This window comes from Polyergus mexicanus, unplaced genomic scaffold (assembly GCF_030449975.1).
Source record: "Polyergus mexicanus isolate NDT 795.1 unplaced genomic scaffold, iyPolMexi1.0 SCAF_67, whole genome shotgun sequence".
NCBI classification, from domain to species: Eukaryota; Metazoa; Arthropoda; class Insecta; order Hymenoptera; family Formicidae; genus Polyergus; species Polyergus mexicanus.
Window position 1 is genome coordinate 1 of NW_027223387.1, and position 27033 is coordinate 27033.

Below are 27033 nucleotides of genomic sequence, written 5' to 3' on the forward strand. Positions count from 1 at the left end.
AAAATGTGATTCACAAAGAGGAATTAAAGAAACATACTTGTTTTTCTAATTATCCATACATTTGTGTGGATGAAAATGGATATTTATGCCCACAACGTGGTAAGCAAAACTGTCATTACTTGACTAGAATATTTTAAATATATATATTTAATAATTAATGGAATGAATTAATTATGTAATATAGAAGATGAAACCATTATATATGAACCAGCATAGTCACATTCTACTGCAACTGTATGCGGTAAATAAATATTTCATATATAATATTACTATATCTTATATTTAATACAAAAGAAATTAATATGCTACCTAAGATTATAAAAATATTTATATTACAGAAAACATTAAGGAGCTTCTTATATCAAATGTAAAAAAGAGAAGAGAACTCTGGGATCACACGTTGCCAATTACAAAAAGATCTCGAGATGTAATAGCAACACACTGGCAGGAAATCTCGAAAGAATTAAACGGTAAGTTTAATACTATTTAGATACATATTATTTTTTAATCATTATTCATTTCTTTTGTCAAAGTGTGTTGTCAACTTATTTTATAGGAATTCTAACGCCAGATGCTGCTTGCAAAAAATGGCGATATCTTAAAGATTTGTATATGCGTATCCGTAACGATGTAACAAAAAAAAGAGTGGTTCAGCTGTAAGTAAACCTGTCAAATGGAAGTGGTACGAATATATGAAATTCCTACATGATACACAGGATTCTCATAAGTTAGTATATTCAAATATTGTTTACACAGAAATAGTTATTGGCATTTTTTTAAAAATAAGTTTAAACATATTTTACTGACAGTTTTTTTGTTTTCTTATATTAATTTTTATTAATTTCTTTCTTTTAAAAGATGGAGCAATATGTAATAAATTAATAATATATGTAATGAAATATTTTTTTATTATATTTTTATATATAAATTTTGCTTTATATTTCAGTACTGCTACTAACATTCCAAGTAAAAGCAGCGACTGTGCGTCAACAAGTGAAATATCAGAACTCGAAGAAGATGCTGCTCACATGCAAAAGCGACGAAAACGATCGAATAGTAGCGATATGTTAGAAACGTTATCAAGCATCATGAGGGAACCAATAAAAATAGATACATCATCACTACAAGCAGAAAAAACAGTACGTGCACCTGAATCTGCGCAATCACAAGACAATATAACTAACATAATAATTGTAATAGGAAATCTATTACGTGAGTTTCCAGATACCCAGACAGCACAAGGATGTCCTTAGGACGTCCAAAGGGCATCCAGGACATACATGTAGAAAATCCTCAGGATATCCCATTATAATCCTCAGATCTCCTCTGGAGGAAGAGTAAATGATAGCCGTATATTAATCTCTGGAAAATCCAGGGAGATCCTGTGGAACATCCTAAGGATTTTTATAGGATATGTTAGGGATATTTTTCGTATGTTTCAAGGAGCAAACTTTAAAATTTAAATATAAATTAAAATTATGTTTTGTTATTTACTGCCAATATTAAAAATCTAATATTAAAAATAGTTCACCGTTCTTTAATATTTGAGACTTTCGTGCTATACATGAATATTTGAGGTTTGGCTCCCGGGTTTGAGTAGTGTAATATTTTCTAAACAATCCAATATCTGAATTCCCTATGTTGGGATTGCATCAGAAATTGAACTGATAGAAAATAACTACATTTGTAATTTCCTGTCAGTTGCTCTTTGCAAGCTTTATATAATTCTCATGACCAAATCTCAAATACGAGTTCGCGTGTCGCATAGCGGTAAACCAACGAACTAGCGGTTGAATACTATTGTTTGCAGAGTTTTTGGAATGTTACGAACAGTAACATTTCTCATGAAATATTAAATAAATAATAATTTTGGATATATGAAAATGTGCGCATCAAATTCAATTATTAATATTAAAAGAAATTAATGTTAACAATTAATTGCACATATATATGTCCTCTGGAAATCCAAAAGACATCCAATATAATAGATAGGGCAGATATATCCTACAGACATCCAGGGGTTATCCAATGGACATTTATAGGACATTAATATACTTATTATAATACTTAAGATTTCTAAATTATATTAAATAGCCGACACAACTAAAAATAATTATGTATGCATATTAAATTTTTATAAATATATTTATAATAATATCTTAAAACATCCTACAAATGTCCTGAACCGTCCTGGACATATTCAGGATGATCCTGAGGATGTTTTGTGCTGTCTGGGTAATGAAGGATTTTTATTTGCGTTGAAATTATTACAATTAACTTCTGAAAAAGGAAACCAATTACGTAAGAAAGTATGAAGTTTATGTTGCGTTCCTTTTACTGAGTAATTACATAATTGATAATATGCAAAATTACTCTAAGATAAACTCCAAAACTATGTTGTGTTGTATGTGAATATTTTATATTCATTAAATTTTAATGTTTTTTCTTCGTTTATAATTAATATGATAAAGTACCGTTATGTTTAAAATATTCTAATAATATTATATAAGTTTTTATATGGATCTGAAAACATATTTCTTATGTTTTATTTCTTATGTTTTTTATGTTTGTAAATAGACCAAAGTTATATACCAAAGTAATAAGTATAAGTAGTATACTAAAGTAATAATATATTTTTTGTTCATTCTGAAAGAATATTTATTTCAGAGAAGAGAAGAGAGAAAAAGACTTAATTATATGACATTTTCATATTTATAAACAACGTTTGTTATTTTAAGAACTACAATTAACAGAAAAAAGGAAATGTCATGTCTCAATAAAAATATATTGTATTTCAATATGTGTATGTACTTTATTACAATGTGTGTGTGTGTGTGTGTGTGTGTGTGTGTGTGTGTGTGTACTAATAACAAAATAATATTTCGTGAAACCTTCATACATTTTTTTCGAATAGTTAAGGCTCCTGAGTAGTCGCCGTGAAACTCTGAGTTGACGGTGGCGACATGGGAATAAAGATGCGGTAGGAATAAGAACCCTGTCCAACGACTTACCATATAAGTAAATTATGTTACGAATTGGTCAAAAAGTTCAATCGATGAAATGAAATAATAAACATTGTCAAATTTGTGTTACGAATTGGTCAAACAGTTCAATCGATGAAATAATAAATATTGTCAAATGAAATAATAAATATTGTCAAACATTGAGGCTCTTGGGTATTCGCCGCGGCCATATGGGAATCGGGATGTCTGAAGCGAAAATGACACGTTGAGAATTCTTGCATGTTATTTTTAAATAAAAAGATATTTTGTTAAAACAACACTACAGATCGCTTTAGCACACTTGCACAATTGTCCGAAAACTATGTTTTTCTCTTGACAGTTAATAAACAGCCGTAAAATGAGTGTTATACGAAGCATATATGCTTTTAGCATAGTTTTTGAATAATTTTACAAGTGTGCTAAAGCGATGTGTAATGTTATTTCATCAAAATATCTTTTTATTTAAAAATAGCATGCAAGAATTCCTAATGTGTCCTTCTCGCCTCTGACGTTGCGATTCCCATGGCCGCGGCGATTACTCAGGAGAGTCTCAAGAATTGAATTCTTCCTTTTATTGTAGTGTGTGTATGTGTGTGTGTGTGTGTGTGTGTGTGTTTTCCTTACTCTAAAATTCTTTAAAATTGATAGTTTCACAAAATACTTTGAAATTATTTTCTTAGATATATACAATATTAAATAATTTTAAATAATTTCAGTTTTTAAAATTGTTACAAAAGTTTTATAATTACAGTGCCAATAATATATTATTGTATATTACAGTATAACTATTACTCACGCACGTACATATAATTTTTAAACCTTATAATCGTATAATCATTACCTTAAATTATTCAGACGAGTACAAGTTGGCTTCATGGGGTTTTAGATGCTACTTTGCGAATGCATTAATGATATGATATATTCAGTCTACAAGTTATTATCGTGAATTTAAAGTCCTCAATACTTGATGTTTTTAACTTTGTAGCCGCGCCTTCGATTTACACGTCCACATTAACAGAATTTATTTGTTTCGCCGATCGGAGAGATAGGACGTAATTGAGTTGTCCGGGTTTAGTTTGTTGAACAGTATTTATTCTTTTCGACACCAACTCCCGGACCGTCTTAGGTAATCGCACGCGACAGCAAGATATGAGCGGACACGCGAATTATCGTTTAATTATAACTTTATGAGCGTTAGGCGTTCGGTGTGCTCCCGGTGAAGGCTTGCGACGAAGTGTCTTAACGAAAAACCTTCTCTGCGATCCACGTACAATAGTCCTGGTTGATACGGGTACTACAAAAAAGGAGGAATTTCGATCGTTCGATTCCGAGAGCCAATCGGCTATCGACAACGAGGTGTTTGTCAGAATCGAACGATACGAAGAAACCGCAAACACGGAATGAAAACAAGGCTTCGCACGTAACGTCTCGCTTTAGAACGTTCGAGAAACAAAATTAATAATATAGTTTATAAAACGCTTACTTTCTTGAACATCCCGCTCGCCTCGTATACCGGGTAGGTTACGAAATAACTGGTTGAATCCTACCACCATAATCGATACACGGCATCTTAATGATAATTCTCGATCAGACGGTCCGAAGAGCTCTACAGCAAATTTTTCAACATACAATAATAGGAAAAGAGTACAGATAAAGATCGTCGGTGATTCAATCGAAATACATGAATTAACCTAATCAGTAAATCTTAGCATAGGGTGATTTACATAAGCGTTCTTAGAGTAGATATATGTACATATACAGAGCGTGACGATAATTAAAGTCAAACTTAATTATTAACGCATAAAGAAAACGCAAGTTAATTTAAGAGCCAGTGTCACTTGATATCGGTAGCTGACAGATCTGCGTTATTGGTCGCTTTAGAGTGGTTTTGGCAGTACGCAATGTAACTACTCGGACATGCCCATCCGATCCCGGATGTACGTCTAATATTCGGGCAAGTTCCCATTTCGAAGGAGGTGCCAAATTATTTTTCAACAATACCAGCTCGTTAATTTTGAGCTCCGGTTTGTTTTCTTGCCATTTACGCCTTTGTTGCAATGTATGCAAATAATCAGAAGACCAAGAACGCCAGATCTGCTCTAAAATCGCACGCACTTGCTGCCATCGAGACAGCCGATTCGAATCGATATCTAAAACAGATTCTTCAGGCGGACTTACTAACGGGCGACCGACTAAAAAATGACCCGGAGTTAACGCGGAAAAGTCATTCGGATCATCATGTAATGCGGAAATCGGGCGGGAATTTAGGCAAGCTTCGATTTGACACAGCAGCGTAGCGAACTCGATCTGCGATAATGTTCGAGAACCAATCGCTCGTTTCAAATGAAACTTTAATCCTTTGACACCGGCTTCCCAAAGTCCGCCGAAATGCGGAGCAGAGGGAGGTATAAAATGCCATTTTACGTTATCATTAGCGATAGCGTCTTGTATTTGAGGGTCAGCGACAAGTCGCTGAAAGGTAGTGTTTAATTCGCGGTCCGCGCCTTGAAAATTAGTGCCGTTATCACTGTACATGTCGGATGGAAGACCGCGACGGCTTGCAAATCTCCGAAAGGCGGAGAGAAAACCGTTAGTAGCGTAATCATCTACGTATTCTAAATGGACGGCCTTTGTCGAGAGACAAATAAAAACGGCAACATAATATTTTTTGGATCGTTGACCGCAGCCGACTGACGGAATTATATTCATCGGCCCGGCGTAATCGACGCCTGTGTGCGAGAACGGAGCCGAAGGCGTGACGCGGGGCTGGGGGAGATTCCCCATCAGCTGTTGCGAGGTACGTGCGTGTTCGCGTACGCACTTTACACAACTACGTATAAGAGATTTTACACTGGTGCGCGCTGAAATTATCCAATAATTTTGGCGTAAAATTCTTAACATTAATTGAGTGCCTCCATGAAGAGAGGCTTTATGAGCTTGAGCGATTAATAAATCCGAAATTCGATGTTTCGGTAAAATTATAGGGTGCCGTTCATCATAACTGAGTGACGAATTGTCAATCCGCCCGCCAAGGCGAATTAATTTATCTTTCCCGAGAAAGGGATAAAGCGATAACAAAGAACTGGATCTTGGCAGTAAACTTTTATCGTTTAACGCTTGAATTTCGGATGGGAAATGACGTTCTAATTTCGAATAAAGAAGCGCGGCAGTTTCGCGCGAAGATCCTAGATCTAGCGGAGGGTCGGTTTTAAATGGTAACCGTATTATATAGCGGCCGTCTTCGGCACGCTGATGTGTTTCGATAAAATGTTGTTCGCATTTTTTATCTTCTTCCGACAGCGGAAGTTCGGAAGAAATTTCCTCGATCTCCCAAAATTTTTGAAGGAGAGAATCGAGCGAAGGAATTGTTACGCAATTTAATGAAGTCGCGGAACCGGTAATTGAATTAGAAGTGCCGGTAGGACCGGATAATATCCATCCTAAAGCAGTAAGCTGGGCCGTCGGAGTTCCGGTCGGACCATGTTTTACCCTTTGCTTTAATAACGATCCATATAAATCTGATCCGATGAGCAGATGGATCGGATGATTGCTAAACGGATCCGGATCCGCGAGAGATAATTTCCGTAAATGCGGCCAATAATCTACGGTTTTAGTCTTTGAGCCTGCGTATGACGTAATTTTTTGATATACGAAAGCAGTCAAAGAAAAGGTTGAGGAACCTCGCCCATTACAAGACTCGAGAGTAAGAGACACCTGAGATTTCGCTACGCCACTGTATCGTTCGCCGAAACACTGTACGTGGAGGCTCGCGCGGGAACGTTTCGTGCGCATAGTTTGACACAACGATTCCGAAATAAAGCTAACAGCCGAGCCTTGATCTAACAACGCACGAACTTTAAATTTACGTCCTTCGATGGTACGCAGTATTACCCATGCGGTGGCTAGTAACACGTTCGGCGGATTTTTCAGCGGCGAATGAATCGTTTGAACGGAAGCGACGGCGGTCTCGTTCTTTATCTCAGGGGTGGCCGAGCCGCTCGGTTGAGCGTTAAGAGTTTTGTTTTCCAAAACAGAATTTTCACCAATCTTCTGTACTGGTATATTTGATGCACGATGCAAGAGCGTATGATGTGCTCGTCGGCACAAATTACAGCGTTTTTTACTCTTGCAAGAGGTCGGGAAATGGCCGACTTTTAAACAATTAAAGCAACATTTGTGTGATTTGAGAAACTGAGTTCTCTGTTCGACGGATTTACGCTTAAACTCGTCGCATAACATCAAATTATGATTGCCGGAACAATTCAAACATTTTTCGGTGGCTACGTTATTCACCGAGGCCCGATTAGAGCCTTTATTTTTATGAGACGAAGTATCGGCATTTAACTTAGAATGATCGGTTAGTCCTCGAATTCGCAACGTCATAAAATCTCGAATCTCTTCGTACGTCGGAGATGCGGTTGATTTACCGCGTTGCAGATTCCACTCATTACGTGTGCGTGGACTAAATTTTTGCGAAACAATATAGACTAATAAGTCATCCCATTTTTCAACAGGTCTGCCTAAATTTGTTAACGCGGCTAATGACGCGGCAACGGTATCGCGTAAACTTTTGAGTTCGACAGCGGATTCCGTTTTCATAATAGGCAAATCAGCGAAAGCTTGAATATGCGCATGAATAATCGCGTTTTGATTATCGTACTCTTCAATAAGTAATTTCCACGCACCATCGTAATTTGCGTCTGCAATCTTAACATGATTAATTAATACAGCAGCTTCGCCCGTGACACTGGCTTTTAAATAATGTAATTTCTGCGTATTCGACAGCGATTCTTTCGAGGCGACGAGCGATTCGAATATTCCGCGGAAGTTTTCCCATTCCGCGAAATTACCGGAAAATTTCGGCAACGGGATGCGTGGTAATTGCAATGAAACCGCACCAGACAATTCGCGGGAAGAAATGTCGCTTACCGTTGATGCCGCATTTGGGTCGCACCGGGAGAATTTACCTATCACGTCTGCGAGGTAGTCCGCCGCTTCGTGGTAGACGTCCTCGGCCGTAAAGAATTCCTCCTCGGTGAAGTATGGGACTGTACGCTGTTCGTCGGCCGTTGCTATTTGCTGAAGCTGGACGTTGAGACGTTGACACCTTTCCCATAATGTCTCCAAGGCGTCCAGTCGACTCTTCGCCTTGTATTGCGTGACGTTGGCCTTGCCCATTTTCTTAAAGTTGGGGAACACTCGTTTCATCGAGCTTATTGTAATAGATTGCTCGATGAGGAGGCCCTGCAGCGAGTCCGTCATGATGGTAGGCCGATAAGATGAAGCCTTTCAACAACAATTCACCACCTTTGGGTTGTAGAGATGCTGAAGCGTGACGACTGGTCCGTCGCACGCGGATGTGCGAAGACGCACTATAATTTTCAATTAACCGTGCCGCGCGCTAAAGCGTGCGACAACTATGTGTGACTGCGGATTACGCAGGTCGCACTCTGAGGTGCGAAGTGCTAAAGAGCACAAAGATTGCACTTAAGCTGTGCAAGGCGCTAAGAAGCGCGAGATTTGCGCGGCACTGCGGATTACGCAGGGCGCAATAATAATGATACGTTGTGCTTAAGAGCACAACTTTAATAATGCAAAGGAATGCAAAGTTGACTTCGCGCACTTTATTTTCCCGGAAGTCCTTTCAACGCACTCGCGTTGTTATTTACGGCAGCGGAATGCGGATAGATGTTTTGATATCGCGCACCATCTCCGTCTCGCGATAGTTTTTATAAGTGCTGTTACCTTAGCTTGTCAGCGTTCTCACTCGCACTCCGCGAACTGATTACCGAATCACTATCAGTTTTTCCAAAATATCCGGCTCGAAGGACCATTTAATGTAGCCGCGCCTTCGATTTACACGTCCACATTAACAGAATTTATTTGTTTCGCCGATCGGAGAGATAGGACGTAATTGAGTTGTCCGGGTTTAGTTTGTTGAACAGTATTTATTCTTTTCGACACCAACTCCCGGACCGTCTTAGGTAATCGCACGCGACAGCAAGATATGAGCGGACACGCGAATTATCGTTTAATTATAACTTTATGAGCGTTAGGCGTTCGGTGTGCTCCCGGTGAAGGCTTGCGACGAAGTGTCTTAACGAAAAACCTTCTCTGCGATCCACGTACAATAGTCCTGGTTGATACGGGTACTACAAAAAAGGAGGAATTTCGATCGTTCGATTCCGAGAGCCAATCGGCTATCGACAACGAGGTGTTTGTCAGAATCGAACGATACGAAGAAACCGCAAACACGGAATGAAAACAAGGCTTCGCACGTAACGTCTCGCTTTAGAACGTTCGAGAAACAAAATTAATAATATAGTTTATAAAACGCTTACTTTCTTGAACAAACTTTTAAATGGAATTTTATAAAAAAGAATCTCTGTGCAATATATCTAATTCACTTGTGTTGCTTCCTTTTTAACAATTTTAAAAATTAATAAACTTACTGGATATTAGATATTCTGCTGTAGTACAGATGGATTGCAATCATATCTATCCATTAGAGAATAGCTATTTTGTGAACTCTAACGGTAAGATATAAATGCACCCATATGTATATATAGGTAGTAATTTGTACGATTTCTTATATGTACATAGTGTACAAAGTTACATTAATGTTTACTATTTGTTAAATAAAAAATGTTACTTTTATGTCAATTTAAATAGCAGCGTTTCTGTTATGTGGTAAGATTTACTGCGCTAAGTGCAGAATGCAGGTGAATGAGTAGAGCTTATTATTTCATTTGTATATTATAAACTACGTTCAACGCAGAATGCATTTTGATAGTGATAACTGCGTTTAACGCAGAATGCATTATGACAATAATCACTGCGTCTAGCGCAGAATGCATTATGATAATAATCACTGCGTCTAGCGCAGAATGCATTGTGATAATAATCACTGCGTCTAGCGCAGAATGCATTGTGATAATAATCACTGCGTCTAGCGCAGAATGCATTTTAACATTATTTATTTTCTAATTCAAATTTGTTCTTCATTTTAATGTTATTTTAATGCTTGTCTTCCAATATTTCCATATGAATTTGTTGTTTTTTTTTCTATCACTTTTTGCCTTTTGGCTTCAATTATATATTCGGGTTCGCGGATTGGCATATTTCTCTCCACTCTTGGATCAAGTAATTCTGGTAGTATACAATCTTCATAAAATTGTATTAGTTTAGAAACCATATTTTCCATCCAGAAGATATCATCACGTATAATCTTTTCCATTTTTAATCCTAATGGTGTCCACAGCGCGAAAATGCAATACTGTCGCTGCGTAATATGTAATTGCCCTTGTATTTGATAATAATATATATGATTGCGTTTCATTTCTTAATTTTTTTCATTCTTATATAACGATTGCAAATTCGAAACATTTATTGCAATCGCATCTTCTGGTATTAAGAATCGTGCTGCGAAAGGACATTTTATCTCCACAATTCCATCGTCTTCTATTAATCCATCTGGCGAAGCGCCTAAAAATGGTATTTCTGAATTTATAAACAATCCGCAACGCTTTATATTAATATTCAGTGCACTTTCAATGCTTTCGCGTGCAACATTCTCGTATTCTTTCCCGTGTTGCACCGATTCCACATTTAGTTGTTGTGGGTATATTATGGATTTTACTCTTGATGCGCAAGAAGTACTCTTTCTCATTTTACATATATGTCCAAAATGAGAGGCAGTGATCATTTTTGTGCGATAATATCGCCAAATACCAGTTGCTGCTTGTTCTTTAGTTTCTTCTTCTATATCTACTCTCTTCATTTGCCAATCTCGCAACATGTGCATGTGTTGCACTTTTCTTAATTCTACTTCGACTGATGTTGCATCAGGTTTATCAGCCTGCGGACCATAATCTCTGTCTGCCACTGCACGTTTTATATTCCATTGCGTCAATCGTTTTGGCGTGTTACGTACACTTATCTTTTTGTTATTTTCCAATTGCGTTGCTATTTCTCCCAGTTTTGTTCCAAGAACGTAGCTTAGGTGACTTATAGGCTTGCCAGTGTTAAATGTGACTACTGCAGCATTACAACGCGTTTCGTATGATCCCCTTAGACCGAAATTTATTCTTTTTCCACTAATACATTTTGATATAACAGAGTTAAAAGTTTCCACTCTGTTACTGTCTTTATTCTGCAATAAACTTTTGGCATTCCAACTAATATATCTTAATGCATTCTGCAGCTTTTCATACAATCCACATTTTTTCAGTTGTGGAATATAATTTTCTTCGTTTTTTTTCTGTGATCCATTACAGAAATATCCTATTTTTACGCATTTATTATGCTCGCCAAAAACGTGACTTATTATATTATCTAGATCTATTTTTAGAAATGTAATCTTTTGTTGCATTGTATTTTGCTCCTCCAAACGGTACTTCACAGCTTTTGTCAGCTGTTCTAATTCGAAGTACACGATTATAAATAACATTTCTTAATTTACCAAAACGTCCCTTTGTTTTCGCTATTTTTTTTATCTTTGATGACAAATTGCGCAATAGATGATTTCGACACTCTATTTTTTCTATGAAGACATTGGGATATGGATTTGCCTGTATAATTTTTTTATATACGCTGCTATCTCCGTCCGCTATATATGTAGAATAAATTAGTCCGCGCTTTTCTATACTTGTTTTAAATCCTTCCACAATCGCGTCTGCTTCCATGCTTGTTGAACTGCAATCTCTACCCCAATTTTTATAACATTTATGACTTGCAGATTCTTTTTTAAGCTTCTCTGTTTTTACATAAACTGCACAATATTTATTTCTTACAGACATGTGCAGCACTTTGCCCGTTCGCGCACCGCATATTGTGCCTATACCTGATAAAGAATCATACCTTCCTGTTCTGTATGATCTTTTCATCCAGCTTCCATCACCTATTACTGCTATATGTGGTATTCCATTTATTATATCATTGCGTTGTAATGCTAACTCACGTTCTTCATTCGCAGCTGCATTCATGCTTTCTTGAGCAACTTTTGCAAATGCCTCAGCAGCATGTGCTTTTTCGTACGTTTTTTTTACCATACACTTAATATTCATAGCAGCGCAGCTTTCTTTTAACTGTGTATATCCTGCACCAGTTAGTATAGTGCCAGCCACAGCCCCTATATTTACATCTAGACTTTCTTCAGGAGGCGGCTCACTCCAAATAGAACTTTCAAAATTACACATTCGGCATTTGAAAAAGAATTGATTTTTCAGTCCGTGCGCATGGGCACCGATAAATGTTAAGTCGCGAAAATTGCATTCTATTCCGCGGCAGTGGTTGTCAAATTTTTCATGTAATTGTTCAAAAAAATAGACAAAATCTACGATACATTTTCCTGGCATACTGCCACTCTTTACACGGTATGCATCTATATTACTATCTATTATTAAAGTGTCATTTTCTTCAGTTTCACTGTCATTTTCTAATATATTTTCCAATTCAGTATTATTTAATGTGCATGTCATTTGTTCTTCATCAGTATCTATTTCAATACCCATTGCAGCTAATTCGTCATACATAATGACATCCTGTAAAGCTCGCCCATCTTGATCTACCTGCATTGTACTTTCATGTATATCTGCATTAGTATTATTCTGTATTATTTCATTGATATGTATTACATCATTGATATTTTCATTGATATTTTCATGATTTATATCTTCTGTAACTCTTTCCTTATTTAAATTATTTATTATTTTCTGTCTCCTACAAATAAATATATATGTATATATGTATACAGGGTGTCCGACAAGTAACCAAATGAAAGGTGGAGATAAATTGGGTCAAATTGAGTCGAAAAGTCCTGAACCATTTTTTTATAACGCTTAATAAAGGAGTTATTATTGAGTAAAGTCTGGCCAATCCGCGCCGATCTTTAGCCAGGCGTATGTCGGTGAGCCGCGCGCCATGAAGTGTGCGCTGCCGCATACTATCAGGCACGCGGCTCACCGACATACGCCTGGCTAAAGATCGGCGCTGATTGGCCAGATTTTACTCAATAATAACTCCTTTATTAAGCGTTATAAAAAAAAATGATTCAGGACTTTTCGACTCAGTTTGACCCAATCTACCTCCACCTTTCGTTTGGTTACTTGTCGGACACCCTGTATACATATATTTGTTATAACTTTGTACTACAGTCAAAAAAATTAAAGGTTCACTTTCGTAAATAACTTGTTAACAACATAATTTTATAACGAATAAAAAGAGATTGAAATTAAGTAGGAGATTTTAAAATTAGAAACTTTCAGTTTCGTAACGTTTTTTTATTTATCTCAATCCGATTATTAACAACAAAGTTACATTTAAAAATAACTTTTTTTATCGAAGTAAGAAAGCGGCTCTTGAATTTTTTGCGTACAAGGGAGAACCAGAATTTGACCTATGTGAATTTGAGACCTCACTTTCAATAAAGTGACTGGTGCAGTGATTGTTATATAAATTAAAATAAGTGTAATTTGATTAAAGAAGGAAGGAATAATGTGAAGCATTTCTGCAAGTGACTGCATGGAATATAGAGGATTGCCATTTAATATAGCAAGTGGATCAAAATAATGGTTCTGTGTAAATATAAACAAATATTAATCATGTTATAATATTGTATATTAATTAATATTATTGATCAGTGAAAAATTATTTAGAAAATAACTTTATCAAATTAGGATAAAAAAAAAGATTAATTGTTTAAGACACTTGCTACATAATTTAAGAAATACATAAAGTGTGGGATCGTTTCAATTTGTTCGCGAAAAAGCATTATCATCCCCGATTTATTTTAACTGGCGCGTCTATCCTGCATGTAGACTTTATTTCTTGTAATTCATTATTATGTACGATAATTTTTCTTTCTGTTAGCAAAGGCAAAGTGGAATCTTTACTCTGTTAACTTAATGAATCGTTTGTAAACAGCAAGTTTGTAAGATACAATATTACCTTATATTAATCCGCGATTTTCGCCTGGTTAGCCGCTTACACGATGTTTGATACTTCTTTGTATTGCGACTCCTTCCATACATTCGTCCATAATTGTCACATCTTACATGCATTTCGTTTTCACCGGTTTTACGCGCTTCCATAATTATTAGCAATTTCTCGCACAACAAATTACGAAGAAGCACATATAACACCGTAGTAGGATAGTATGGCCGGTTTTGGCTCGGTTTGTCGTGAGTGTGAGAGAGAGGTTACCGTTGGGGAGGAAGAGAGAGAGATAGTTTCGGAGTTTGTAGGCGCCCGAGGGATGGAGATCGGGCTGGGCGGGTGTATGGGGGGGTAAGTAGGGTGAGAGGGGAAGCGCGGCCGGGGGGAGCGGTGGGTACGAGTCGCCGAGAGCGCTCGAGAGATGGCGCTCGGGGGGTGGCGGTTCCTCCCGATTCGACCTTGACGCGACTCGTTCTTTAGGGGCGCGCGCCGCTTCTAGCGCGCGATCCGCTGTCGCGATTCTTTAGGAGGGTCCCGCCGCTTCTAGCGCGCGATCCACTGTCGCGATTCTTTAGGGACGCGCGCGACGCTTCTAGCGCGCGATCCGCGAGCGGACGGCTGGCGCCCGGCGTCGAGGGGGCGAGGGATCGTCGGTGGGCGGTCGAGCGAACGGAGGGGCGTCCCTCGTCGCTCTCCTCTTCTCGAGGCGCGCGTTAGCGGCAATACGAGCGCGTTTGTCGCTTTAGCGAGATGGCAAATCTTCGAAAGGTCGTAAAACAAAGAGACATCGTCGTTCTAGCGAAAGAGGAGAAGTGTTTTTATTGTTTTCTTTTACAATATTTTTAATATATTAATAATACGATAATACGAGTACGCGGGTAAGCGTATCACGATTCCCCGAAGAGCAGAGCCTGCAGCTCGCAATCGATTAGATCATTGCGGTCGAAGTTATCGCTCTCGCGTATCATCGCGGGAATAAGCGCCTTATCGCGAGCGCCTGCCGCGATGTCGAGGAAACGAGTCAACTTGTTGTACACGCGCGCGGTTAAACCGCTTAAAGATGCAACGATGCGGTTGACGCAAAGTTCCAGATTTAATATAGTTACGACGGTGCTCTTCGAAACGGCTAGACGAATTTTAGGTGTTTCGAGACGAAGTATTCGGAGATTGTTGAGTTTGCCGAATCGTAGCGTCAACTGTCCGATGTGTATCGGCGTCGGGCGCGCCTCGTCGCGCTCGTCGGAGCGAAAGTGCGACAGAAGCGTGGGTCGTAGATCGAGCAGTTCCTTCCACGTATCCGGCGTTAGCGAGATCTCTTTGCCGTGACAATCTCCGAGGACGATTTCTACGAAAGAGGGTCGGCTGACGTTAACGCTGATTTCCAGATGTTTATATGCGGTTTTGGTCAATGGATAGCGTCTTCCTAAGATTCTGAGCGGTCGCGCGACCGAGACGTCCGCGTCGCGTCTTGGCGTCCGATCGCGATCTCGTCTAAAAATAGATGCGAGCGATGAGAGAAACGGTGCTAGCGAATTATTAGTTCGAATAAATGTTTGATAGTCTTACCCATTGTCCATTTTAGCTTTTTTAGCGTATTCCGCGCTATCTTCGCGGTCTCGCTCGGTTAGCCTCGATCGATCGTCGAATGAGTGTTGCTGCTGCGGTTGTCCCCCCATTGTCGCGTACATCGTCGCTCGTTCTTTCTCGTTTGTTCTTTCTCGCGCGTTAGCTTCGGTGTTCTCCGTCAATAATGAAGCGCTTAACGGATGGACGGTCTTTATATACTCGCGTAGAGATCGCTTCTTCCCCTTTCGCGCGCTTTCTCTTATATATTCTATTTTTAAAAAATAACTGTAGGGTCGCTCTAGTCGTTCTCATCGTCGATCCTCTCTCTCTCGGTCGCGTCGCCGAGGCGATAGATGCGACTAAGGAGATCGCGCAATTGCCTTAGCAGTCCATCCGTAGGACACTCGATGCCGAGCGCGCGGAGATCGAAAGGACCCGCCGAGGTTACGATATTCGTGAATTCGTTGAAGGCGTAGAACTGACGTTTGGCGAAGAAATATAGATTACCATCGATGTATCGGAAGGCCGACGTTATCGCGGACGGAATTCCGGGAAATATATCTTTTAATGGAGCGTGTCTAACGACTATCATGTGACACTCGTCGATTTCCGCGACTTTATCATCGTCGTATATAGCGTAGGTTCGTCCCATGTGCGTATTTATCGCTGCGTTGATTTTAACGTTTCGGGGAAGTCCGATATTGTGGAGATATCTCGGCTAACCCGATTTTAGCTTAAGACTGGGATATTCCGCGAAGTAGATCGAATCGTTCGCGAATAGCGCGAGATTGCCCGAGGGTCTTCGATACGCGGCGGATAGGCGCGTGAAATTCGCCGGTAGAAACGTCGCGTAATCCGTGAGCGTCATGGGTCTACCGTAGTGTTTCTCGGTCATGTCGACCGACCATACGTTGCGGCGATTAGCTATATATAATCGATGATTCATTATCAGCGCGGCGTCCACGCGCCGCAATGCGCAGAGATCCGCGCGCGCTGGGTCGGTCGGCGCGACGCTCGTTGTCGCGGGCGCCGCGGTGGTCGCGGGAGTCGCCGTCGGATAGTTTCCGTCGTCGTGAGATCCGTACAGATTCTGTATAGCGAGAATGTCTTCTATGCTCAGCTTAACTGGAAATTGATTCTCGATGTCGGGTATATACGGGAACATTATAGAGTCATTGCGCATGCTGTGCTGTAGACCCAATGCGTGGCCGATCTCGTGCGTTAGCGTTTGTAGCAGGTGATGCGTATCGGGAGGATTCTTGTTTAGATACACATGCCACGGTTCGGAATCGTCGACGTGTATCTCCGATGTGAAGTCGGTCGTTCCAGAGGGAAAGAACGCGTGAGCTAGGGCTCCTCCCGGACCGTCGAAGGCCGCCGGGCAAATACCGACGTTCCGATGATTCGCGTAAGTGTGCGCGCCCGTTCGATACGATATCAATATATCGGGGCGTAACGGGTCGCGCGCGAAAGTTAGCGATGAGTTGGCCACCCATAACGCGAACGCCGTTTCGACCGTTCGCGAGATTTTTTCGCTAGCCACCTGAAAATTCCACGCGAGACGCGTCTTCGGCCATTTTCGCACGATCGGGCTATACGCCCGATCGGGAATGTCCGCGAGACCGCATCGCGGTTTGCGCATAAGGTGAAGCGTAACGGCGTCTAACGCGCCGTTTCCCGATAATTGATAGTATTCTTGAAATAGCGATAGCGCGCGACGCAGAGACGTCGCGTTATCGGACAACAGCGATCCTCCATCGTCCTTTAGAAAACCGTACGCGCGCAGGAAACGGAGCGCCTCGATCTTCTCCGAATCGAAGGACGCGGCGACGAGCATCGTCGCTAGAGCGAGAAGAACCGTCCTCGCGTTAGTCATCGCGCGAAGCGGGGAAGACGCGGTAAACTATCGAGAGACGCCGAGCGCGATTGATTCGCGCGTTCCGCGAGACGCCTATTTTTATCGTCGACGAATAACGTGGGTGGGGGAGAGGGAAACGCGCTTCTTTCGACATCGAGCGTTCGGAATGCGCGTTATCTAGCGGACGCTCGAGTTCCTCTTTTGTTATTTCTATTTTTATTATTCGTTTGTCCTCTAAGAAGGACACTCGATGAGCGATTAAAGATATCCCTTCCAACGATGCGCGTTATCTAACGGATGTTTTTTGTTATTTCTATTTTATTATTCGTTTGTCCTCTAAGAAGGACACTCGATGAGCGATTAAAGATATCCCTTCCAACGATGCGCGTTATCTAACGGATGTTTTTTGTTATTTCTATTTTATTATTCGTTTGTCCTCTAAGGACACTCGATGAGCGATTAAAGATATCCCTTCCAACGATGCGCGTTATCTAACGGATATTTTTTATTATTCGTTTGTCCCCTAAGAAGGACACTCGATGAGCGATTAGAGATACCTCCTTCCGGCGACGATAAATTAGAGATATCCCTTAGATGCCCCCTAGATACTCCTTTCCGGCGACGATGATCTCATTGTTCGCCAAGTATTCGGAATGCGCGTTATCTAACGGATGTTTTTTGTTATTTCTATTTTTATTATTCGTTTATCCCCTAAGAAGGACACTCGATGAGCGAGTAGAGATACCCTCTTCCGGCGACGGAGCGGTCGCGGAAGGAAGATGCGGCGCGATCGATAAATCGTACCGCGACATCCGCGCGTCGATTTTTATAAAACGCGAGATCGTTTCGAAAAGCGTCAAAGTATTCTCGCTCGCGAGATAACGAAGCGCGAAACGGTGGAGCGCGAAGTGGCGAGAGTTAAAATCGGTCGCGAACTGTTCGATATGGAACGAATCGAACAGATAATTAACGCGGCCGATTATATTAATGTAAACGGAGATTTAATCGCGATAAAGTCCTACGTTCTGGGAGACCTCGCCACGGATTTGCGCGCGGAGGCGCAAGGTGTTATTGAGAATAGTCCGGATTCGTTTAGACTCGCCTTTCAGTTGAACGAAGACGTAGATATCGCGCGATTCGCCGACACGACGTCGCGCGAGCCCCCGAACGGTTCGACTTAATCGGTCGGCTTCACGAGCACGAGCGCGACTTCGCCATCCCCGAGTTAATCGGTCCGCTTCGCGAGAGCGAACGCGACTTCGCCGTTCCCGAGGTTAGGCGAGTCGTCGCATCGCCGATCGACGAGGAGCCCGAATCGCGACCGATCGGCGAGGAGCCCGAATCGCGGTCGATGGAGGACGAAGCCGAACCGGCGACGGTCGACGAGGGTGAATCGCGGGCGGGTGTACGATTGGCGAACTACGAGCCCGAATCGCAACCGTTCGACACGGAGTAATTTTACGCGTTAATGAAGCGCATTTGTAAGATATGATTTTTATGAATAAACGCTATACGTTAAGCGAAGCGTCGATTCTTTACGCTTCTCTTTCCTTCTCCCGCATCCTCTCGTTCTCGCGCTTCTCGTAGTAACCATCTGTGTCCGCATTAAGTTTGTATTTTGGTGACAAAACTTGCTGACATAACCTGACAGCAAATTGATGGCAAGAACCGAGCAAAGCTTGATATAACTTGACGTCAAATTGATGGCAAAAATCGAGCAAAATCTGCGCAAGACAATCTGACAACAGAGTGTCAGCAAAAACCGAACAAATTCTGCAGGTTTTGGCCATTCATATAAAATAGTATATTTAAATGGATTTAAAGTCTCTATAATTAAGTTTGTTACGCGACCGCGATAAAGAAAAAACGCGGTTTGTTCGTATAACGTGTATTTTGCAACAGTATAAGTATAACTAATACATTCATGATTAAATTTATAGATTATATAATTGACTCGATACATTATATATAAAGTTTAAAATATATAATTAATTTGATACATTATATATAAAACTTAAATTTATAGATTAAATATACAATAATGTAATATACAATAATGTAATATAATTTATAATATAAAATCAATCGCGCATATCGCGCAAACGATTGCGCCGCTCGAACCACCAATCGTGCAGTTTGCACGCGTTCTCTAACGCGCAATTCTTCGCGTGATATCCGCAGCGAAAGGCTCGCAAAGCGTTCAGAGTCTCCAGACGTTCGATGTCTTCGTAATCGACGTCGATAGTCTCGACGGAGACGGCTATGTCGCGATCGTCGGCGACGTTTCCTAAGATCTCGATCAGCCACTTCTTCTTCTCGTGACCTTTGACGTAGATCCGTACCGTCGAATCGGGGTTAGATCCTCGACATACGGCGTCTCGAACGAGTTTCTTCATCGACCCGTAATTCGTGTGTCCATTGTTCCACTTTAGCTGGTGATGATTCGGTATCAGCCAACACGCTTGCGATTTTTCCGCTCTCGTGAGCAGATCCCACGACATCGGTGGGCGAAAGATGTGATGCGTCAATTCCACACCATTTCTTAATACGGCTACTTCTTTCGCGACGAATTTTTCGTTAACTACGAAACCTTGAAGATCGACGAAGATCGGCGCGTCCATCGTCGTTGTTAGCGATACTCGAAGTGTTTCCTTCTAGATTTTTTCTAAGCGTTTTATTCTTTCTCCGTATTTTTTCGAATATCGTCGCGCTTACACGATCCTGCGCACGACGTTAGTGAGCGGATTGTACTCTACCACTCGATCGTAAATGATAAGACAGTAAGCTGTGGTGTTAGAGGGGATGTTCTCCTTGCAGTCGAACTCTATGCGAACGTCCACGGTGGCGATGGTTGATTGACTCGTTCTGTCGAGAACAGTCGATGACTACGAGCGGGCCGTGACTTAAAAATTTATTTAGATTTAAGAGCGCTTCGTCGTTGTCGCATCCGTAGTACGTTTTTCGAAATTTCGAATACATATCGTATAACACGGCGACTTTATGCTTATCGAAATCTAGATTCATGTCGTCGTAAGGATAAAAATCGGAATTAAGATACAGTTTGACATTAGTTAGTTTGCAATCGTCGAATAAAGAAGGCTCCTCGGATAGAACGTTCTTCTTTCCAGATTGTAGCGCGAAGATAACGTATCGCGGTTTCTCGAGTTGCGTCGCTGCTTTGACGGCCCACGAGCCACGAGTGTTTGGTCGTGCTCTGTAGAAGCGGAAACTCGTAGAGATCCCACGAGCGAAAAGCGACGCTCAGGTATCGTCCGCTATCTAACGTGCGCAATAATCTTAATTTATTAACATCATTCAATACTATATGAGGCATTCGCCATTGTATCTTTAACAAAACGATTTTAGGTTCTTGCGTTTCGCGCGATATAACGCAATTGTTATCGTTGCGCGCTCGTATTAGAATAAGTTCGTGTCGCGCATTAATCACAACGCGCTTGTAATCTTCGCAAAAACCTAATAGCACGTTGAGAGGTACGCAAAAGTTAAAATCCCCGATCGACGAATGAGTTGTCGCTAATAAATCCCATCCAGCGTTTTTTAATATTTTGCTTCTCTTGACCGTCAGCGACGCGTAATTCTTAATCGTGCTCGTTATTCCAACGTTTCTGTTTCGATCGATCTCCACGCCATTGAGCTCGTAGCGAATCTCCTCGAGCATAAACGCTGCGCAATTGTTCACTAGTCTCGTCACCGATGCGATTTCCCCTTGCGTGCTCGGCGCCTCCTTCGACTCGAGTCTGCCCTCGACGTAGAGAAAACTGTCGCAAGGCAACGTGTACAAATCCTGCTGTTGTATAGGAATTCGTATCTCATCGCTATTTCCGAACGTAGTATTGGCGTAAGGGTTGTACGTGTGAGTCTCGATCTTGACGATGCGATCATCGAAGATCGGCTCCCCACCGATACTTAGAATGTCGCACATTCCGCTTTTTACGAAGAAGCGGTCCTCGGCACGACGAAACCCAAAGAGCGCAGAAAAGCCGCGTTGGCGACGGTCAGTTTTCCTCCCTTCTTCCTTCTCTTTTCCGCGTTTAGAGGCGACGCGACAGCGATGACGGGCGCGTTTCTCGCGTTCGATCCGTTCACTACGAGCATCGCGCGCTTCTCTACCGTTTTCGCCGCACGTGTAGACGAATCGTGATCTCCTCGCCGCGAAAATCGATCAATTTTCCGTTTTGGTCCACAACACGCACGTTTATATCGGTAATGGTCCGCGCGATGATCGGAAGGTAAATGATCTGCGTTGGAATCTCCGACACTTTATATCCGGGTGGAACGTTAGATGCGAATTCGTGTATAGTATGCGCGGATTTGTCGTTATGATACGCCCCTGTCGTGACGTTGCACTCTACTCGAATGAGGTTAATGGCCATAATATTTATCGGCTTATCGGACGCGTACCATTTATTCGGTTGTAACACGCGAGACGAGAAACCCAGGAGCAAACCGATATTATCGGGTTTTGTGAAATTTACTCGATACGCGCACTTAATTTCGCTTCTCATAGTGTTATCGTTACCGCGAAGCGTTATAGAATTTTCACTTTTATCGCCATTCTCATCGTCTTCGAAATAGTCGTCGTCAACATCGTATATGTAATCGTCATCGCTCGTTTCCGGTTCTTCGTTTTCGCGCTCTCGTTCCTCCTCTCTCGCTCGTCGTTTGTGACGAATCGCTCTTAGATACGCGTTTATAGCGCTTAACTCGTAAGATCCTACCGGAATCGCGATAATCTCGTCATTATCGTCGAAGTAAAATTTATTATTCGCAGAATTTATATTCGGTATCGTATTATAAGTTTCGAGATTGGTTAAACCTAACTCGTAATCGTTGTCGTTTAAATCGAGAGGCGGAAAATAACTCGCCGCGAGAACGCTGCTTCGTCCGGAAAGAGTGAGAGTCAGCGACATGATCGGCGAGAGCGATCGAACTGCGCTCGATCGACGAATAACGGCCGATATTATAGTCGACGATTCCTCCAATCGACTCCTCGGAGAAATCGAAGACTCAATTGTCCACAGATTTTCTGATCGCGCGTCTGCTCGGAGCGACGATTGTATCGAATGTTCGCGTCGCGCCCGAGATAACGCGCGAGTTCGCGCGGAGGACGAAGATCGCCGAAACCGTCGTAGTAAATCGCGTCGTCCCCTTTTTTCGCGTACGCCACCCAATGAGTACCCGGTCCGGATGCGTCGTCTAAATTCACAATGCCGCTCTCGTCGCGGCGCGCTCGCGACGGAAGCGCGTCGCGCATAAACACACCTCTAAAGTGAGGCACGCGCGAGAGTATCGCCGCGCGATTTAACTGTTCGTTCGTCGTTGCTCTGACGGATGGGAGGATCTTTAGCGTTTGTTTACGCGAAGTTTTTTTTAGCTCCTCTTCTTCTCGTTGAGGACGCGCCACTCCCGCGCTTGTATGGCGCGAGCTATAAACCGCGACCCTCCATCGCGCGATCGTGGCGCTGCAACTCCTCGAGCTGTCGTCGCGCCGCTTTGCGATCGTTCACCGCTTTCGCGATTCCCGCCGCTCCCCCAGTCAAAGAACCGAGAGCTCCCAATAACGGTAGCAGGGGCAAAAAGCCGCCGCGTTTCGCTATCGGAAGCGTTCTTTTCCTCGTAACGGTCGTCCTCCTTTTGCTCTTCTTTCTCTTGATTCTCGTTGCACCCATGCCAAGTTTCGTTTTCGATTTCATAGCCATCCATACAGCCGCCGCGGCGGCTCTCTCGCCGAGAGTCGAGTCTTTAGCCGCGACACGCTCGCGCGCTCTCTCGGCGAGCGCGTGGTCGGCGACGTGTCGATCGACGAGCTCGCCGCTCCGCGAGTACGCGATATCGTGCTCGTGGCAGGCCGCGTCCAGAGGATTGACGCCTCGATCGCCTCGCGCGAGTCGTTTCGCGAGACGGTGGTGAAATCGAGAATATCGTCGCCATCTATTAGTAGGATAAACATCTCGATTCACTGCGCGCGATTCGCTACTGCGCGATCGGTGGCGATCTATTCGTATATAAATAAAAAGGTCTCGCCCTGCCTCGCGCGAGTGTACCGCGCACGCGCGCGGCGAGAGGAATGCGCTTCGTGCGGCAACCGATCGCGATAAAGGTGACGAACCTCGACAATAGGATGCGACCGTCGAAAGAAGCGCGCAGACAGTCGTCTATTACCGAGCGCTATTCGCTGCGTCATTTGCGGGCCTTCTAGTTGCGACAAAACGAACGCGTTGATAAGTTTGTTGGAGAGTCCGCATGGCGTACGCTTCGAGAACGTTTACGTCGAAGTCGTTGCAGCAGCCTAAATATCAATATTTAGAGAATTTATTAACACCGATGGAAGATATAGGTTATTTCACATTTTCTAATAACTTTGACGTTATTCCATCCAGCGAAGCTCTCCCGAATTCGATATTCGTGTTCGACGATGTAGCGTGCGACAAACAAGATACTATCAGGGAGTATTTCGCTATGGGTCGACACTCGAACGTCGATTGCTTCTATCTGTGCCAAACGTACGCTAAAATACCGAAGCATTTGATTCGAGATAACGCGAATCTGTTAATTCTCTTTAAACAGGACGGCACTAATTTACGTCACGCGTACAACGATCACGTAAACACGGATATGTCGTACGAGAATTTTCACGCGCTATGTCGCGCGTGTTGGCGGTATAAATATGGTTTCTTAGTGATCGACAAAGATAGCGCGCTTTGTGCGCCGGTAGATACAGACGAGGGTTTAACGACTTCATTGTACCGTAGAGCGGTCAGTCGTCGCGGATACGTCGAACGCGCCGATCGCTCTCTCCCGCGAACTAGAAGAAGTCGCAATGGCCTCGACGGATATCGGTGAACGCGAAAAGACAGCGAAAGAGATAGCTAAGACGCGCGCGTCGATTCGTAAAAAACACAGAGCATTGAAGACCGGCAAAATGGAAAACGAGATCGCGATAGAGAGTCGTTTCAAACCGATCGTCGAACCGCTGCGGCGCATCGCTGATCGCGCCGAGCGAGACGAAATAGAGCGAGACAAAATTAAACGCGAGACGATAAAACGAGACGCGATCGACGCCTCGCCCTCGACGACGAGCGTCGAGGAAAAATGGAAGGACGAAGCGCTGACTTCCGTTTGGAAAAAACTTAAGGCGAAACGAATACGCGCGTGACGACGATTGGACGCCGTCTCTACTCCATTAAACGAGTATTCCATCGAGAGAGATCCATTCGCGCGAGACGAAACCGAGGAGTACGAAACGTTCGAATCCGAGAGTCTCGAATCGCCCTCGACGCTCGAAATACCCGTTAGACAAATTCCGTGAATTTCTCAAGGTCGCGAGATATCGCACGGTCGACTAGGGCCGTTAGAGCGAAAGTATATGGGGACTCTTCTCGGTGGAGAAGCGCCGAACGAGATCGATCACGTTTACGGAGTTTACATCGGCGAGAAAAGCGCGATGCTCGGCGATAAGCGATTCGACGTAGACGCGAATGATTCCATATTCATAGATGAGATTAAATACATCGGTACTCCCGGTTTGTACGAATTAATCTTTATGAAAATTCCTAATAGTCTCATATATACAGAAAAGGATAAATTAACATACAGAAGTATATTGTTAACAACGAACGCTCATAGACGCGATCATGACGCTAAAAAGTCTGTCTTAGGAAATAAAGGATACAAATACAAATTCATTATCGCTCCGCTTACTCACGACAGCGGCGCGAAAAAAACAGGCGCGGATCGCGTACCGTCGACTATGCGTGTCACGAACAATAGAATCGATTACGTCCATTGGGACGATCCGAACGAATTAGTGGATCGTCTGCGATTGTTAGACGCTTCGCGTCGAGCCGGCAACAACGCTCACGAAAACGAGATTCTATCGATAATCGAGGAGCTTCGCGAGACAGGAGCGATCGTATAAATCGAACCGTCGCGTCGACGGCCGTCGCAGTCGTACGCGGAATTCGCGATGTCCGTGAGTAAATTCGGCTCACCTCTAAGAAACCGAGGCTACGACGCGAGAACCGGAAGACTACGTCCGACTATCGAGTCTCTGCGAAATTACGTGCGCGATAACGCGCTGTGTCTAAACTCTTCCATCGAGTACGACGCGAGAGAGCGCAAAATAAAACGCTTGGCTCTACCTGAGGAGGACGCCGACGTGACGAGCAAAAGCTACGTCGAGGTAATCACATCGCAATTGAGAAAAGACGCGGACGAGGCGGGGCAGGGCGTCATTCTATTGTTCACGAGACTCGCTCAGCTCGATAGCGCTCTGGGTAAACGAATAGACGTCGCGGAGAGGTTCGTTTCCGAGATAAAAACGCGCGATGACGCTCTGAGTAAACGAATAGACGCTGCGGAAAATTCCATTTCGAGAATAGAAACGAGCGCTAACGCTCTAGATAAACGGATCGATGTTTTGGATAAACGAATCAAAGGTTTAGGCGATCGAATCGAGGCCGCGAAAAATACTATATCGCTCAACGCGGCGGAGTCTTCGACGAGAAACGCGAGCGATCGTAAAATAATGTTCAATCAAGGTAAAGTAATACAGCAACTAACCCAAAAATCGCGCATCGCGGCGAATTCCGCGGCGAAATCCGAGGCGAAGATGCGAGAATTGGAAAATTCAACGTCGCGATTGAAGAGAGACGCGGACGAGCTATCGGGAAGAGTGAGGGAACTAGCGAAGATTAGCGGGAGCGGCGAGCCGCTCGAAAGAGAGATTTCATCCAACGTTATTCTTGAGAGAAAGGGAAGAGAATTATAAGCGTCGAAAAACGAAGACTAGTCGAGGAATTGCACGCGCCCGTGAGAAGAAACTTCCCGCGTCGTCGCGTTGCGGTGCGCGGGTACGACGACCTATGGCAGGCGGATGTGGTCGAGATGCGTCCTTACGCGAGACTCAACAAAGGCCACAACTACATACTCACCGTTATCGACGCATTAAGCAAATACGCATGGGCTGTACCGCTTAAGAGCAAAAGCGCGAACGAGGTTACCCGAGCGTTATCTAAAATAGTACGAGACTCTAAGCGGTGTCCGAAAAATCTGCAGACCGATAAAGGAAAGGAATTCCACAATGCCGATGTGCGAAATTTCGCGAAGAAGCGCGGAGTGAATCATTACTCGACGTACTCGGTGATGAAGGCGTCGATAGTCGAACGATTCAATCGTACGCTCAAAAACTCTGTGTGGAAGTACTTCACGCTAAATGGAACGTACAAGTGGATCGACGAGTTACCTCGACTCGTCGAGGAATATAACGCGCGAAAACATCGCACTATAGGTATGAGACCCGTCGACGTGACTCCAGCGATCGCCGATAAACTTTTGAATACTGTATGCAGCAATATAAAGATCACGGCTCCGGCGAAATTCAAAGTAGCCGATCCGGTATGCGTCAGCAAATTTAAGACGATCTTCGAGAAAGGCTTCACACCCAACTGGACTACAGAGATTTTTCGAATAACTAAGATACAACGGACTAATCCCGTAACGTATCTGTTGAAGGATTCGCGCGGCGAGCCGATCGCCGGAGGATTCTACGAGCACGAGTTGCTGCGTCGGCGATCCCGACGTGTATCTCGTGGAAAAGGTGCTGCGTCGAAAGGGCGACGAGGTTAGTACTCTGCGTTGATACCACTGCTT

At 42.9% G+C, this 27033-nt stretch overlaps 5 protein-coding genes and 1 pseudogene across 5 annotated transcripts; 1 reads left to right on the plus strand and 5 right to left on the minus strand.

The window, feature by feature from the left end:
* Positions 1-4823: 4823 nt before the first annotated feature.
* LOC138943973 (uncharacterized) lies at positions 4824-8264 on the minus strand. The gene has a single exon (XM_070314847.1). It carries the CDS (start codon positions 8262-8264, stop codon positions 4824-4826), a length of 3441 nt encoding a protein of 1146 aa, XP_070170948.1.
* Positions 8265-9758: 1494 nt separating this feature from the next.
* Positions 9759-11887, minus strand: LOC138943974 (uncharacterized; annotated as a pseudogene).
* Positions 11888-14749: 2862 nt separating this feature from the next.
* Positions 14750-15691, minus strand: LOC138943986 (uncharacterized). Its single transcript, XM_070314863.1, has 2 exons — positions 15504-15691; positions 14750-15428 (listed from the first exon to the last, which is right to left on the minus strand). The coding sequence occupies exons 1-2, from the start codon at positions 15623-15625 to the stop codon at positions 14825-14827; spliced, it is 726 nt and encodes a 241-aa protein (XP_070170964.1). The 5' UTR covers positions 15626-15691; the 3' UTR covers positions 14750-14824.
* A 530-nt stretch (positions 15692-16221) lies between these two features.
* LOC138943975 (matrix metalloproteinase-14-like) lies at positions 16222-17379 on the minus strand. Its single transcript, XM_070314848.1, has one exon. It carries the CDS (start codon positions 17377-17379, stop codon positions 16222-16224), a length of 1158 nt encoding a protein of 385 aa, XP_070170949.1.
* A 3049-nt stretch (positions 17380-20428) lies between these two features.
* On the minus strand, positions 20429-21304 carry LOC138943976 (uncharacterized). The gene has a single exon (XM_070314849.1). The coding sequence runs from the start codon at positions 21302-21304 to the stop codon at positions 20429-20431; it is 876 nt and encodes a 291-aa protein (XP_070170950.1).
* A 4044-nt stretch (positions 21305-25348) lies between these two features.
* On the plus strand, positions 25349-26152 carry LOC138943978 (tropomyosin-like). Its single transcript, XM_070314850.1, has one exon. It carries the CDS (start codon positions 25349-25351, stop codon positions 26150-26152), a length of 804 nt encoding a protein of 267 aa, XP_070170951.1.
* Positions 26153-27033: the final 881 nt, after the last annotated feature.